The sequence below is a fragment of the Taurulus bubalis genome (genome assembly GCF_910589615.1).
Source record: "Taurulus bubalis genome assembly, chromosome: 20".
NCBI lineage: Eukaryota > Metazoa > Chordata > Actinopteri > Perciformes > Cottidae > Taurulus > Taurulus bubalis.
In genome coordinates this window covers 2,018,230-2,035,735 of record NC_136608.1, presented here as the reverse complement: position 1 = coordinate 2,035,735, position 17,506 = coordinate 2,018,230, and the positions used below count along the sequence as shown (strand labels likewise).

Here is a 17,506-nt window from a genome sequence, read left to right as displayed (position 1 = left end):
TGCCGCCGAGAGAACCTGGGAGACAAACAGAATGCTCTTAGACTCCTCATCAAACAATAAGTCACAGTACAGATTATAAAACATCACAACAGCTTCATGTTGAACTCTCACCACTGGGTCAGTGTCCTCTGATTCAGCTCAGAGAGCTGAATCTCTGTCTGAGCCATCAGCCTTGGGTTGGCCAGCACTGCCTCCTGGATGGCCATGTAGTCCGTGAGGACGAGGGACCACCGAGTCCTCTTGACCCCACAGACCCGCAGGATGGAGCTGGCAGAGCTGGCAGCAAATGGCCTCTACCAGGCGACTGGTGCTGGGCCAAGTTGCTGGGCCCGAGTTGAGTCCGAGAAGGCAGTTGAGAGAAAAGCGTGGGTTAATATAGGGCAGATATTTAAGAGAGAACACATTCATATTAGTAGAGAGCCTCACCGTTGGAGACTCTCCTTGCCAGGACAGGAAGTGTTCTTCCCCTTCGCTGCCTTGAACCACCCCTTAGGTTGCCTCTCCCGGTATCTGGGAGGGTAGAGCACACGCTGCTTGTCCTGCTCTGGCAAGCGATTCCAGAGCAGGACGAGTCGGTCTACCCTGCTGTCGGGAAGCCCCTGAAGGTTCCTTCCCTCCACCAGGGCCTGGGCCAGCTTCAGGACATGCTGGTAACAAGGCTGGCCGTCAGGACCCTGGATGTTCTCCTGAGGAGAAACAGAGGCAGTCAGCACAGAACACTGTGTTTCTATCTTCACAGTTATCATCATTATTATTATTATTATTATACTATATTGTGGTCCCTGATCTCACCTCAGAGTTTGAGGACGGCTGCTAGGGAACCTCAGGTGCCTCAGGAGAGGTGGCGTGGGAGGCCGGACTCGATGGGATGACACACAAATTCGTGAAGCGTTTCTACATTTTAATATTCTCGACGTTCCTTGCCGGATCTCACAGCTGCAGTCGCAATGCTGGACTACATGAGGTAATTGGACAGCCTTCGTTCTCCATCCTCAAACTCATAATATAAATAATTTCTGTCACATTCATTGAATGTGCTGTAACTTCCAGACATGAAAATCCCTCACCTTTCGGCGAAATTCGCCGTTTTGAAACCAAAATAGGTAGCCTACGTGAATCGTGTCGATCCGAGGAGTTTTTGTTTTTGGGAGAGAGGGGGGGTCAACTGTCCGCCGTTTCTGAGATTGGAGTGGGACACAAAAAAACTGAGGTCGTGATCATCTTCGCAATAGAAGATCTTTGACGTGTCGAGTCTTGGCCAATCAGCATTAGCGGCTTCATTTCCCTCCCACCAGCGGTTTAATGGAAGCTAGTCCGCTTGCAAACACGTTAGCTAACGTTGTTGCAGAGACAGCGAGTGAGATTACTGGCAGCGGAGAGTCCGTGGCAGCATGTGGCGTCAGACAGGAGAGCGGCGAATCAGCGGCGCTGCAGTTCTACCTACCGACACCTCACTACATATAAGGAGAGGACAATGGAGATTTTATCCAACTTTTATTTTAATTAAAAAAAACAAATGAGTTTCCTCCGTAGGGTGGCCGGGCTACTGTTTATATTTGAGGGTTTAAGATCTACGTGTAGAAATAAAGTGGATCCTCCAGTTAATTATAATTTATATAGTTATGCGGTTATAATCGCTGTCACACAGCGAGAGGTGTGCATGTTCAGGTTTACCTGGTGGAAACATTATTCAGTGTTCTAGACTAACAGTGACGTCTCCTCAAAGTAAAGTGGTGTAACAGTATGACATAATATGGTCAAATAAAAAGGCTGGTACATTATACATATTATGGCATATAAGTGTAATATTATGAAGTGAAATGTAGTAGTAGCAAAACAATATTCAGTATAGTATAGCAGTATTGCATATTGTAAGTATTAAGTCTACAAAATATATATACACACACACTACCGTTCAAAAGTTTGGGGTCACTTAGAAATGTCCTTATTTTTCAAAGAAAAGCACTGTTTTTTTTTCAATGAAGATAACATTAAATTAATTAGAAATACAATATACATTGTGTACGTGGTAAACTATTCTAGGAGGAAACGTCTGGTTTTTAATGAAATATCTACATAGGTGTATAGAGGCCCATTTCCAGCAACTATCACTCCAGTGTTCTAATAGGACATTGTGTTTGCTCATCGCATAGAAGACTAACGGATGATTCGAAAACCCTTGTGCAATTATGTTAGCACAACTTAAAACAGTTATGCTGGTGAGAGAAGCTTTACAACTGGCCTTCCTATGCTTAGCATCACATGTGTGGGTTCCTTATACTCTCAAAATGGCCAGAAAAAGAGAACTTTCATGTGAAACTCGCCAGTCTATTCTTGTTCTTAGAAATGAAGACTATTCCATGCGAGAAATTGCGAAGAAACTGCACGTTTGTCTGGGCGACCCCAAACTTTTGAATGGTAGTGTGTGTGTGTGTGTGTGTGTGTGTGTGTGTGTACACTTGGGTATTGACAAAAGAAGAATTAAAACCCATAATGATCATAGTTTGTCAGCTTCTCGACGAGTGATGCTGTTCGGCACTGACTCGCCCGTCACTGCCCCCCCCCCTTCCCCTCTAAATGCTAGACCCAGTGACAGGCTGGCATAAAATGGCTTGCATAATACTTAGTTAGGAGGCCATAATAATTTTTGACTCATGGCTGAAGTTAAGTTTATCCAGCTCTCCCCAGGTTGGCAAAAAAAGCATCTCAAAATGCATCAGATTGATGCTTTAAAATATGGAATATTTAAATTTTTCTTACGGGGGAGCATGCCCCTGGATCCCTCTTGAGGGGTAATATCTTTCTCACCTTTTTCACTCCTGACCCGTTTTCATGCCAGAACATTGAATTGAATCGAATTTTATGATTGTATTTAATTGAACTGAACAGAGCTAAAGCATACTCCTGAACTGAAGGGTACTGAATTCCCTGCGTTCCTTGCCGGATCTCGCAGCTGCAGTCGCAATGCTGGACTACATGAGGTCATTGAACAGCCTAAACTTCATTCTCCATCCTCCTACTCATAATATAAATAATTTCTGTCATATTCATTGAATCTGCTGTAACTTGAATTGAATTGAATTTTCCCAAAAATTCCAAATGGTCTTGCATACCCATACTAAAATACAGAATATCCCCTCAACTACAAGGGCTATTTGAATAATTCCAAAAGGTATAAAATACAGAAAACAGTGGTGAGTCTAGTTTATAGGTTAATATAGCAGTATATGTGTTACTGGTTTATTGGTTGATGATAGAACACAGTAAAGAAAAAAAAGAAAATAATATTCAGTAAACAAAAAGCCTCCAGGATGTATTTTCTCTTTTTAATTATGCATATCATCGCTTTCTTTCCTACTATAATATAGCACTATGGTAACAGTATATCTGCCAAGTTGGACTTTGATTAAGTGAAGTTAAATATTTGTAGTAATTAATTTGGTGCACATTTCGTGTACCGCAGGTTTAGGTCAGCTGAAAGCCAAAATGCCCTAGCTTTCTTCCTGGACTTTGGACGCCTCTGGTTCCACAACATGGCTCAAGCAGATGCACCAATACATACCTAGCAAGGCCGTGTGATATATCGTTTCATCCATTAGTAAGTCATATTTCAGTTTTTTGGCAGGAATGTGGTTGATATCTTGCTGAGGCTTTGTCTGACAGTGGATTTGGCGGATTCCGTGGGTCGTAAGCTTTCCAGAAAGGTGCGGCAATCATGTGTGGCATCAAGCTAGGGATATCAACATTGATATTTTCATAACTTGGGGAGCTCTCTCGAGTCACTTTCGAGTCGTATTCATGGTTTATGTTAATATTTATGGTTGTATTGCGTCATAAACATGTACAATAGACTTATATGCTCTTGTAAGGCTGTCACATCAGTGGCTTTGGTATCGATTCATGGGAGTACGAGGACTTTGAGAGGGAGGAAGACCTCCTGATGAAGAATTCTGCCTCAATTTTTGGGGGTGCTGGGGTTAATAACGTGAACACGTAACAATGCGATCATCTTAACAACGTGAACACGTAACAAAATTAACATCTTAACAATGATCATCTTGACAACGTGAACTCCTAACAATGTGAAGATCTTAACAACGTGAACACGTAACAATGTGAAGATCTTTACAACGTGAACACGTAACAATGTGAAGATCTTTACAACGTGAACACGTAACAATGTGATCATCTTAACAATGATCATCTTAACAACGTGAACTCCTAACAATGTGAAGATCTTAACAACATGAACACGTAACAATGTGAAGATCTTAACAACGTGAACACGTAACAATGTGAAGATCTTTACAACGTGAACACGTAACAATGTGAAGATCTTTACAACGTGAACACGTAACAATGTGATCATCTTAACAATGATCATCTTAACAACGTGAACTCCTAACAATGTGAAGATCTTAACAACGTGAACTCCTAACAATGTGAAGATCTTAACAACGTGAACACATAACAATGTGATCATCTTAACAACGTGAACACGTAACAATGTGAAGATCTTAACAACGTCAACACGTAACAATGTGAAGATCTTAACAACGTCAACACGTAACAATGTGAAGATCTTAACAACGTGATCATGTAACAAAATGAACATCTTAACAATGATCATCTTAACAATGTGAACACCTAACAATATGATCATCTTAACAATGTGAACACGTAACAATATGAAGGTCTTAACAACGTGATCATCTTAACAATGTGATCATCTTAACTGGACACGGTCACACAGAGGGATTCACATCCAGGTGAAGCCGTATGTGGTAAGGACGTCCTGACTGATGTCATCCCTTGACCCTCCAGCTCAGTGCGGTGATTGTATGAGCAACATCTTTGTGGGTTTCCTCCGAGTGATTCGGTTTCCCCACATACATTTACAATGATTCTCCTACCTCCTGCTTTCTGCCTTCTCCCTCCTGCTTCGGATCCATCGCTTATTATAAGCGCTACCTGAATGGCGACACCACGGTGCTGGTCCATCCAGATGATATAACCACTGCGGCCGGGATTAAAAAGGTTGCACAAGCTTTTCGCATTGCAGTCCAAACAGAACAATTTAATCAGAGGAATGAGTCCATAGAGGCGAGTGTGGCCAGTGTCGAGCCTTCTGGGCTGGCCACACACGCTGCAGACGTACTGTGTCGGCTGCCGGCGGTTTTTGGTGCCGGGCCAAGGCTTCTGTCCTGCAGCAGCCTCAGCCGCCTTCCTCTTCCTGTAAGCCGTGGTCCTGGGCATGCGTGGTCAGGAAGAGGAAGGTTAAGTGGTTTAATAACCAGGTGAAGTGGTTTATTAACCAGGTAAAGTGGTTTAATAACCAGGTGAAGTCCCTGAATACACATTTCTCTTTTTAGATGACAATAATATAATATCTTGGCTCTTTTGATTGACATCACTTGACATCTGAATAAACTGAATTTGAAGCTGCATGACAATTATTAAATTATTTTTTCTAAAATAATAAATTCCATTTATTCATTTCATTTATATAGTCACATTTTTCAAAAGCTTTTCGTTTTAAATCCAGCCTGTATTTTACTTGAAATAAAAGATGATTTATGTATTATTAGAGTATGTATTATTTATAATTATTCCAGTTAAATTGGAAATCTGTAATAATAAATATTCTTTAGATGTTATTCAATTGAACTTTCTTTATCTAATTTGACAGTCAGTTGTTGACTTACATACAGACGTTACACAACTGTTGGCTACTTCAATACATATGGCACACAATCATATAGCACAAATTTGACATTATTATGATGTTCCAGACCTTTGCTTGAGGAAATTCTCTCGAACTGGACCTCGCAGAATTTTAGTTGAATACCACTGTAGTAGAGACGTGACGCGTGTTGTCCAGCGTGTCGTCTGGCGCCACAGGGCGAAGGCGGGAACCGGTGAAGTGCTTGCAGAGGGCAATTTCCCGCGTCATGCTCCACCAGGGTACAAGAACGTCAGACCGGCGGGCGAACACTCTCGGCCGGGCGAGTCGGCGACCCGTCTGCGACCCCGAACCTGCCGGAGCGAGGACCCGCTCACAGCTGCTAGTTTTGTTCCTTGCACAGTTTATTGTCTAATGCCCGCCATGACACATTCCTTGTATGTGAACCATATCTACAGGAAGACAATAAAGAATAATATATGTTAAAAAAATATATATATATGTTAATCATTTCATAGGATAATTAAACCAATTGATGTTAAGTAATAGGCCAAGTTAAATAAAATACAGTAAAGACATATATATCCAATTTTGTATTTGTATAGAAAGGGGAAGACAACTCGGCTCACAAAGCTAGAGTCTACCGTTTACACACTGTTGGTGAAGGCAGCACGTCACCACACACAGAGCTACCGGCCAGTCTGCCGTTTACAGACTGCACGTGAAGGCAGCGCGTCTCCACACACAGCGCTACCTGCCAGTCTGCCGTTTACAGACTGCACGTGAAGGCAGCACGTCTCCACACGCAGCGCTACCTGCCAGTCTGCCGTTTACAGACTGCACGTGAAGGCAGCACGTCTCCACACACACAGCGCTACCTGCCAGTCTGCCGTTTACAGACTTGCACGTGAAGGCAGCACGTCTCCACACACAGCGCTACCTGCCAGTCTGCCGTTTACAGACTGCACGTGAAGGCAGCACGTCCACACAGGAATGGCCGCGTCCTGCAGCGCCGCTGCACCTCTTCGCTCCGCGGGGCCGCGGCAACATCTAGGCCGGACATGACGGCCCCGGGCCGGCAGGCCGCGTGGGCCGCGGGCCGCTGCGCCGCGCTGGCCGCGCTGTGCGCGCTGTGTTACAGCAATTCTCTGCGCGGAGAGCTGGTGCACGACGACGTGTGGGCGATCATCAACAACCCGGACGTCCGGCCGGGCTCCAGCCTCAGGAGCGTCTTCAGCAACGACTTCTGGGGCAAGAGGATGGCGGACAACACGAGCCACAAGTCCTACCGGCCGCTGTGCATCCTCACCTTCAAGTACGTGAAGCCAATTCAACGCTGCCGCCGTGTCGGTGACGTCATAACCCGACGTGAGCATCCTGCAGCTAAGCACAGGAGCTGTAGCCCGATGACGTCACCAGCGCTCCTCTTGCAGCCTCACAGTGAACTTTACAACAACACATTATTACATTACATTATTACATTTCATTATTACATTTAGCTGACAATACGGCATCATTCAGCTTGACGCGTTGTTGTAGGCATGAAACACCAAGGTGCTGCTGTTGACTATACTATACTATATATATATATATATATATATATATATATATATATATATATATATATATATATGTGTATATATATATATATATATATATATATATATATGTGTATATATATATATATATATATATATATGTATATATATGTATATATATATGTGTATATATATATATGTGCATATGTATATGTATATATATGTGTATATATGTGTATATGTATATGTATATATGTACCTGTTTAGCAGCACTCAGGACGTCCTACTGGTGGAGAACAGTGACGTCAGGATGTAAGAAGAGATGTACATGTCTGAAGCAGCGTGAGGGTCTGCTGCGCATCTCCAACAGGGTGGTGTTGTGAATGCATTCATGCTGCAGTGATTGCATGAGGACTAGAGGGACCCTAACCATAGATGGAAGCAGACAAAACCCCATTGTCTGTTTCTTTTTTCCTTCAGTTGTATAATTGAGTTCTAGAGGGTGAGTGAGCATCAGTAGGTCATGGATCAATTCAATTCAATTCAGTTTATTTGGTATAGCCCAACATCACAAATACAAGTTTGCCTCGGAGGGCTTTACAATCTGTACACATAACATCCCTGTCCCGGGACCTCACACCGGATCAGGAAAAACTCCCCCAAAAAGATAGTAAAAACCCTTTCACAGGGAAAAAAAGGGGAAGAAACCTGAGGGAGAGCAACACAGGAGGATCCCTCTCCCCGGATGGACAGAAGCAATAGATGTCATGTGGTGGCCAGAATGAATAACGTAACGGAGTTACAGCACATTCAATGAATGTGACAGAAATTATTCATATAATGAGTAGTATGCATGGTCCATGATCCAGATAGCCACGACCCATTAACCAGAAGGAGGTAGAGAGGAGGGGCATCCCAGGGGCAGTGGGAGGAGAAAGCAGGGCCATGGCAGCTGGCAGGACGGCTCCAGGCCTTTTTTCTGTGACTGATTAATTTCCAGTAACATACTCTCCTGCTGGAACCTTCCTTCTTCTCTGCATCTCCAGCTTCACACTGGATCATCTCCAGCTCTGATCCCAGCAGTGCACACGTTCTTCCCTTGCTTCTTCAAGGTGTATGGATCATAACTGCTGTGTGGAAAGTGGCTATGCAGCTTTTAGAATGAGACTCCTGGTTCTATACTAGCCAGAATTTTTTTTTTCTTCAAATAATTGTAAATATACTGAATAATTGCAGCAGATCATTTTCCATGCTGATAATCAGTCAATCCCTCCTTTGGGGTTTGGAGCTGGTGGGAGACTGAATGTGAGCATGAATCTTGTCTGTGACACTAAATAAGATAATTCATGGGATTGCATAAATTTTCATAGCCCATTCTGATTTTCATTCAAAGAACTATGTTTGACTGCAAGGCTGTTTGAAGTCAGTGAAAACTGTCAAACTCAAAGTCTCTTTTATTGAGTTATTATCATCTCTAGGAATTGATTTGCATACGGACACATTAGCTGATCTAATACTCTCAAATGTAACACTTTTAACTGTCTTGAAAATGTCTTCAACTTTTCCAAATATTTGTCAGTTATTTTCAGTCTTTACGTCTCCTGATGAGATGTATTCCCATGCAGGGAGAGGCTCCTTGCATGTTCGTGGTTATGCGGCACATCTCAAAGGTCACAGGTCAGCTTCCTGACTAAACGTCCTCCACCTCTCGATGGAGCGATTATATTCTGATACGTGACCTACTGATGCTCACTCAACCTCTAGAACTCAATTAATTATACAACTGAAGGAAAGTGAGTCTCTCTAGATAAGCACCTCAGCTAAATGCCTCAAAGATGCCTCTGAAGCCTCACGATGGGTCTAGACCCCAACCCGGCCCTCTGGGAACTCATTTCACAGCCCTTCACTTGTTCACGCTCTTCTCAGCATCAGCTGTTACGCCTCAGTGACAGTGAGATGATGGTGAGGGTTAATGCTCTTCTTCAGCAGGTTTTACCAGTCCTCATGACACAATGAATAGAAGAGTCTCCTTGGTCACATCATGGACTGAGAGGGCTCACAGAAGACCCTTAGAACGAGTTACAATCAGAGATTAGACATGAAGCCGTGCTCTGTTCAGACCTCCCTGGTTTGTTCCATTCTACAAGACACCACATGAATCCTTAACATAAAGGTTTCACCGTTTTCCTTTCCAGTATCGAGCAAGACAAATCATCCTGTTCCACTCCAATCAAGTTAAAATGTCTTCTCCTCTACTAATAACATCACAATCTAATATAATGAATGACAACTAGAACCTGAACTGCTGTATCAGCTTGTTGTTCTGTTGGTTGCAGAGGGAATTCTCACAGCGTGATACAAATGATGATAAACAAAATGAAGATCTCTAGGGTTAGCTGGTTTTGGAGACTTTTAAATGCACAGTGCTATACTGACTGCATTGAGATTCTGTTCAGGAAATAAGACTTCATCACTTCACCTCGGAAAGGTTTCTGACCTTAAAGATTCCCACGTATAGTTATCCCATAAGGTTGTTGTTGTTGTCTGTAGATGGTTTGGGTTTATGGGAAACTGACTGCTCCTCTTGATCCATCTGCCTGTATGAGTTTGAATCATATCTGATATCCTTTACGCATGAACACTTCACAGAGTCAGACATAATGTAAATCTATTCCAGAGTGCTGAATCTCTCTCTCTCTGCAGGTTGAACATCCTGCTGGGAGGCATGACGCCGCTCTACTTCCACCTCATCAACGTGTGTTTGCACTGCGCCGTAACCTGTCTGCTCATGTACACCGGAGAATGCTTTGTGTTTGAAGATGCTCGCCTGGCCTTCGTCACGGCGCTCCTCTTCGCTGTGCATCCCGTCCACACCGAGGCTGTGAGTACCACACACTGTGTACGCTCAGTGCAGGAGATGAACCTCATGTTGCATCTCACATCTGGAACAGTTACCACCTAAACAAGTTATAAAGAGGAGAAATAGTTTACATTGGACTAATTCAATTTGAAGCCTTACACGTCGATTGCATTGAAACAGCTGCAATCAGAGCAGTGACTCTAATACTGAGGAGTACTTTAACACTCTGGGGTCTGGGGTCAGTTTCTCGATTTTACATAATTTTTTTATTTCCCTTTTTTAAAGTCACTTGCATACGATACATACTCATGTGTTGTATATCAAACATTACAGAACAATCTCAGCTATCGATATAATGATGCACCATTGTCCCAAGGCACAAGTGTAAAGAGGAAATATGACTAAAGCTGAAAATGTCATCTTGATTTTGGACATTTTTCATATTTGTTGTGAAAACATAACTTTACTCATGTAGTATATCGGCTTTGATGATGGAAATTGGTTTAGCAAAGGTCTTAGGTTCACAAAAGCAGTGGAATATATGAATAAAATGGTAGACACATGTAGATAAATGTCTAAAACCAAATGCATTATTATTTGGTGGGGATGATGAGCTGTGGCTGGCTTTGAGGCCTGCTATGGTGATGTGTTGGCAGGCAGACGGACAGGGAGACTGCTGCAGCTGCATGTTATCCTCTGGACCCTCGCAGCTCTGAATCCACTCTGTAAAATACATTAATACTAGTCAGTATGAGTTCACTGAAAGTAATGATTACACACCGACACGTAAGGAAGATCCAACACTGACTATGCTCAGACACTGCATGAGCTAGCTACGTGCTAACGTTGCTAAAGCTAACAGATCCAGCTATGCTCAGGCCATGAGCTAAAAATGCACAATGGTAGTTACAGCCTTACAAACACGTAACTGAGATCCAACACTACTAGTCGTACGAAGTTCACTGTCAGAAAGTTAACTGTGATAGGGACAACAGTTGATTACCCACCGTTCATAGCTGTAGTCAGCTATCTCAGTTAGCTCTCGTTAGCTCGCTCGGTGTTAGCAGCAGCTAACGTGACATAAACACTACTGAAGTAACGATTAAAGGAGATCCAACACTACTAGGCGTACTAAGTTCACTGAGAGAAAGTTAACGGTGATAGGGACAACAGTTGACTACCCACCGCTGAGTCTTATAGAGACGCTGTAGCCATCAATCGCCCCGTTAGCCCGCTACTGCTAGCTCCATGTTAGCAGCAGCTAACGTGACGTAACTACTGTAGTAATGATTAACGGAGATCCAACAAGGCGTACTAAGTTCACTGAAAGAAAGTTAACAGTTGACTACTCACCGTTGAGTCTTATAGAGACGCTGTAGTCGTCTATCTTTGTTAGCTCTCGTTAGCTTGCTACCGCTAGCTCTGTGTTAGCAGCAGCTTTATCTGGTTACAGGTCCCGTTACTAATGTGAATATGCTATTGCAAAGTTCAGTAAATACAGTTACCCATCTTGGAATGGATCCCTTTGCTTGGCGTTGTCCTGTTCGTATCCTTCAGGCTGTGAAGCTGTGTCGTCTTCTCAAAAAATAGCTTCGCTTAGGCTAAAATCCCCTGTGCTCTCTAGCTCAGACTCAGTGAAGCTTTTTGCATGCATCATATGACACATCCATGTTTAGATGCTCAGATCTCGCTGTGTGAATCTCGTACAATCTCGCGAGAAAAGGACGCGGAAGTGGCTGAAGTCTACTGATTCCGGTAGACTTTAAACCATATCTCTGTGCCGTATTGTCACGAAGAAATTAATTTAATCAAAACATGAACATCATAACCCCGCTTCGAAGCGGGTCCTGTCCCCAAAGTGTTAAAGGAATGCTTCAACCAGATATGCACTGATTGCAATGCTCTTGTCCAATTCTAATTTTCATTCATTTTCAAAAAACATACTTAACAGCAAGGCTCCTGATTTTACCACCATTTTGAAAAAGTATTATAACCGCCCTGAAGTAAGTGTAAACTGTTACTTTTTTCAAAATTCACATGAACCACTCTTCCCATCGACATTAGTTGGATCCACTATCCATCTATTTCAAAATAAAATCCGTCACTTCTAAAGCTAGTTGGCTTGTTAACACTGGTGAAGAACACTAGACAATACAGCTATTATCCGATGTACAGCGGGTAAAATAAGTAGTCTGGTGGAGTGATTAACTTGATGAACCTAATATAATTGAGTTAATTGGAAATCGAATACATTATATGGCATTTTTAGTTTTTTCAGTCTTGAAGCTAGCAACTACAACTTAATATGTTATCGGTGTTAAAGCTGTTTTTATAAATAGAACCAGGTAGCTTCAAGTCTTTATGCTAAGCTAAGCTAGCCATGTCCCAGCTCTAACCCACACTTCACATCATATTGATCATTTGACCTTCAGGGCAAGTAAGCGTACGTTTTTCCAAAAAGCTATACATGTGTAAACAACATTGAAACATACCTAATTTAGGCTTAATTTCCATTTATGGGGTTTGAATACAAGGATAATATTGAGGGTAACCATGTTTATGTAATGTGTGCATGCTAAACTGGATCAATTGGATTGGATACAACTACTCATTTAACAACAATTAACCCAAATTAATGTGTATATCAAAAACTTGCTCAATATTTAATTCAATCATCTTCTTGGGAAATAAGCACATTTTATTTTATGATAAGAGACCCAAAAAAACGTGGTAAAAATCTGATTTAGTGTTCTGTTATTAGATGTTATTATTGTTTTGAAAGGTTGACCTGTTGGGTAAAAGTAAAATGTCTCAAACTATTGGATTGCCATGAAATGTGGTTGTGACAGTCATGTTCCTCTTATGATGAATTGTAATACATTTCGGGACTTTTAACGCCGTCATCAGGTGAAAGTTTACATTTGTAGTTTGTAACGGCCATATACCTTCAAATAAATGACTGTACATATCTTTGGTCTTCTGAAACTCAAAGCTCTTTAATACTACATGTCATCATTCACCCATTAAAACCCATTAACACACTAATGGGAGGAGGTACCACCTGTCCATCAGGACTAACTAACATTCACACACTGATGGGAGGAGCTACCATGAAGGTACCACCTGTCCATCAGGACTAACTAACATTCACACTGATGGGAGGAGCTACCATGAAGGTACCACCTGTCCATCAGGACTAACTAACATTCACACACTGATGGGAGGAGCTACCATGAAGGAACCACCTGTCCATCAGGACTAACTAACATTCACACACTGATGGGAGGAGCTACCATGAAGGTACCACCTGTCCATCCATTGCCCTTGTGACCATGTTAGTGTTGACATTAGCACTTAGCTCAAAGAATAGCCTAGCGGCGCTGCTACCATAGCTCAAAGGTACATATCCTGCCTCTTTTCTCCCCCTCCTTAGTCTATATAACACATGAGTGATATTATGTTGTATTAAACATGACCATAGGACTGCCCCACCACCATATTAACCACTTAGGCATTTCTATATCTGAAATCACTAATACCACAGATATGAAAAACAACAACAAAAGCATTGCGGATGGGGCACCTCAGGATGTAAATATGTCTTGGGGCAGTCACCTGGTTCCACCTTAAGGGAGCAATCCACCAGTTCCCAGAAGAGCCATGGCCTCAAGGTGGAAAGGCTAACTCTCATGCTATAATAACTGTTGGGGAGACGAGCTTGATTACAATCATGTATGTTCTTTGTCAGTTATTATTGTTATGCTTAACACCAATAAAGAACAACTCCTCTATAAACGGCACTCATGATTGGGCCGTCATGATAAAGCTTCAATACTCATAATTTGCTTGATAATGGACTGCTGTCTGATACTCTGCTCTTAGGTTTCTGTACAGAGAAACGGATAAACCTCATGGACATTCAGCACAGTCTCCTCACCAAAACTGTCAGACACACTACCTCTAACGTGTGTGTGTGTGTGTGTGTGTGTGTGTGTGTGTGTGTGTGTGTGTGTGTGTGTGTGCGTGTGTGTGTGTGTGCGTGCTTGTGTGTGTGTGTGTGTGTGTGTGTGTGTGTGTGTGTGTGTGTGTGTGTGTGTGTGTGTGTGTGTGTGTGTGTGTGTGTGTGTGTGTGTGTGTGTGTAGGTGTCTGGCATTGTGGGCAGGGCTGATGTCTTGGCCTGCCTGTTGTTCTTGCTGACGTTCCTCTCCTACATCAGGTAAGATGACTCGTCACACACACACACACACTAGTTAGCAACTCAACTTATGACTACTGTTCTTATTTGCTGATGTGTTTTTGATGTCATGTTCAGAGGATCAGATCGGAGGACGGACTTTGACTCGTCTGCTAACATGAGACTTTTTACACTGACCGTCTGTTCTGTATTAAGTGATCATTCTGGTTTATTATGTGGGTCTTATTCACTTTGTATCTGTATTAATGAACAGTTTACTTAATAAAACCCAAACTGAGATCTGGGAGCATCAAGACATTGCAATATATTTATGATGGATCAAGAAACATGAACAATGTTCACACATGTTTAAAAAAACAACACAGATCAGACATATAAACATAGTTACAGGGTAACAGTCATAGTGCTCCTTGCCCCAATATATCAAAGATAGAAATAGACAAAAGTATGATTATAATTTCAACAAAAAAACAGATTATTATTTAATTGTGTAGTAATATAAAATGGATTAACTAGTTTCTGGTTCCAGTTTCTCCAATGTGTAGACTTGCTGCGATTGTCAGTTTTATATTTTTGTAAATTGAGTATCTTTGGGATTTGCGTTATTGTTCAGACAAAACAAAGACAAACAGGATCCTGGGGTGCAGGATGGAGTGGCCCTCTGTGATTACATAAGTATTAAACTAGTTTTAAAACGGTCATCTTTGTTCATTTAAAAGTGACCATACACCTAACAATAGCCTAAAAGTATAGCTTATTTATTTTTACAAAAATCAGGATAAATGAAGAATATAAAAAAACGTCAATGATACATTTTTCACGCTGTTGATCATTATCACTGCAGAGAAATTCCCTCACCATGACAGCCATACACTTAAGAGAATGTACCGTTATTTTCCTCAATTAAAAATCTATTATTTTGTCCAACTCATTCTTGACCTGGTGCCGTGGATTTGACTGTAATCTGCTCGTCTGTAACGTATAATATCAGAATAAGTGTTTATTGCCAGGTACGTTGAACAATGGAATAAAGGTGCTTAACAATAAACATAGACATAGAATAAAACAATAATAAAACCAATAAACATAGTGCAATACTAGATAAATATGGTAAATAACAAACAGATAACAGTACTTTATAACAAGTATATATTTTACAATAAATGTGGCTAGTGTATTTTAATAAGAGAAGAAAAGACGTGCACGGGTGTTTGACAATGTCCTGCTGATGTCAGTCAGTGGGGGTTCTGGGCTTTGTTGATGAATCCAAAGAACACTAGAATTCCAGTAGAACTGAACAATCGTTTTGACAGTTCTACTAGAGGAACAGTCCGGTCCTGCCAGCCTCTCTGTGTGTAACCCGTCCACCGTCTCTCTCTCAGAAGCGTGGCCGTGTGTGTCTCTGAGGACTCTCTGCCCTCCACGGTGTCGGCGTGGTTTCTACTCGTCAGTTTGTTGCTGGGCACCTGTGCCATGCTAGTGAAGGAGACCGGCGTCACCGTGTTCGCAGTGTGCGTGCTCTACGACGCCCTGGTGCTGTGCCGCAAGCCGCTGGTCAAGTGAGCGTGTTCATGTTTTGCTCGTTTCGTTCTAATCTTGATTTATGTGTCAATGGTTCACTGAGCTTGACTTTATTTATATAACTTATATAACTATAAGTTTGATTGTGTATGTGGGTGTGTACTTTGATCCATGTGGAAAGCAGTTTTACACTAGATACTAGACCGTCAGTCTACTGCCTTATCGGACTCATTCGATTTTGGGGTTTAAGTTTAATTGAGGCATTGAGATGATAATGAGGAGTTTAACCAAAACATTTGTACAAAACTAACAGCAATTGGTGGTATGTCATTTGTTTCTTGTTCCTTCTATCTAAGATTATTGTCACATGTGGAACTACAGTGAAATGGGTTGTTCCCTGGCTCTCCCTTCTTTTGTGGACATAACTACAGACCATCCATCTAACTTTTAAAGTCTACAACAAACCCCACAGTCCACATTGTAGTAATACTTGCAACTCGCATAACCCAGTGGCGGGCTGTGGATTTTCTACCTGTCCCGTCTGAGTCATAGTCTCGATCAGCTGTTCAGCAGCGCAGAGTCCCGTCTCCTCTAAATGTATTCCTGCTTCAAGCGTCCTGCTGCGGGTCTTTAGGCCAGCAGAAAAGGCTTAGCAGGCCCTAACGTTCCACCCATTCTTCTGTGCCGGCTTGTCTCTTCACACAGACGTCGGCCTCCGCTCTGTGACTTCCTCTACCGGCCCTCCGTACTTTTCATATCTGTGAGGGCTCTGCTCTGGTATACACCGTTTTGTGTGTTTACAATAATGGTGAAGGAGGTGATCATGTTAAGCGCTTGTGAGTGGAGGACTGAGTGCTGATCTAAGCCCACAGGAAACAGTCTGACTGGCCTGTTGTCTGTGTCCTCAGCCACCTGTCTGGCTCCAGACTCAGAGACCTCCACCACTTCTGCAGACCCTTCATCAAACGAGCCGGCCTCATCTCTGCCTATGTGAGTTGCTTTTGTTACATTGACATTATAGAGTACTATAATGGTACTGAAGTCAATTGCCTACCAATTGTATGTACTTACCATTTTCTGAGTTGCATTATTGTTGCATGTTAATACAGCTGATGACTGTTTGGAAAAGATATGCTAAATATTACATTGAAATGTGGTTAAGACCCGTTTAATGTACAATAATACTTCCTTCAATATTTGCTTCCATTTTTAATTATTTATTGTATTGTACACTGTAAATAGTATAGCAGAGGCTATTAAGCTGTCATACACACAGGGTTCAAAGGGTGCTTTGTTGTATGAAGTACTTTTCCATAGTCAGTGTAGATGAAGGTCGACACGGCCCTAGTACCAGCAGGGGAGCAAAGTACTACACCGTGTACTACACTGTGTACTACATTGTAAAATACACTGTAAAATACACTGTGTACTACACTGTAAAATACACTGTGTACTACACTGTAATACACTGTGTACTACACTGTACTACACTGTGTACTACACTGTGTAATACACTGTGTAATACACTGTGTACTACACTGTGTACTACACTGTGTAATACACTGTGTAATACACTGTGTACTACACTGTGTACTGTAATACACTGTGTACTGTAATACACTGTGTACTGCACTGTAATACACTGTGTACTACACTGTAATACACTATGTACTACACTGTAATACACTGTGTAGTACACTGTGTAATA

The 17,506-nt window shown here is 42.0% G+C and overlaps 1 protein-coding gene across 1 annotated transcript in view; it reads left to right on the top strand.

Moving 5' to 3' along the window:
* Positions 1 to 6,744: 6,744 nt before the first annotated feature.
* The window catches only part of tmtc1 (transmembrane O-mannosyltransferase targeting cadherins 1), a gene marked incomplete at both ends in the record, with an annotated part of 35,658 nt that continues 24,896 nt past the window's right edge, over positions 6,745 to 17,506 (top strand). The window contains 5 exons of the mRNA XM_079236025.1: positions 6,745 to 6,998; positions 9,925 to 10,102; positions 14,225 to 14,298; positions 15,660 to 15,836; positions 16,707 to 16,788. Coding sequence (XP_079092151.1) covers positions 6,745 to 6,998; positions 9,925 to 10,102; positions 14,225 to 14,298; positions 15,660 to 15,836; positions 16,707 to 16,788 — 765 coding nt within the window. The remainder of the gene's footprint in view (positions 6,999 to 9,924; positions 10,103 to 14,224; positions 14,299 to 15,659; positions 15,837 to 16,706; positions 16,789 to 17,506) is intronic.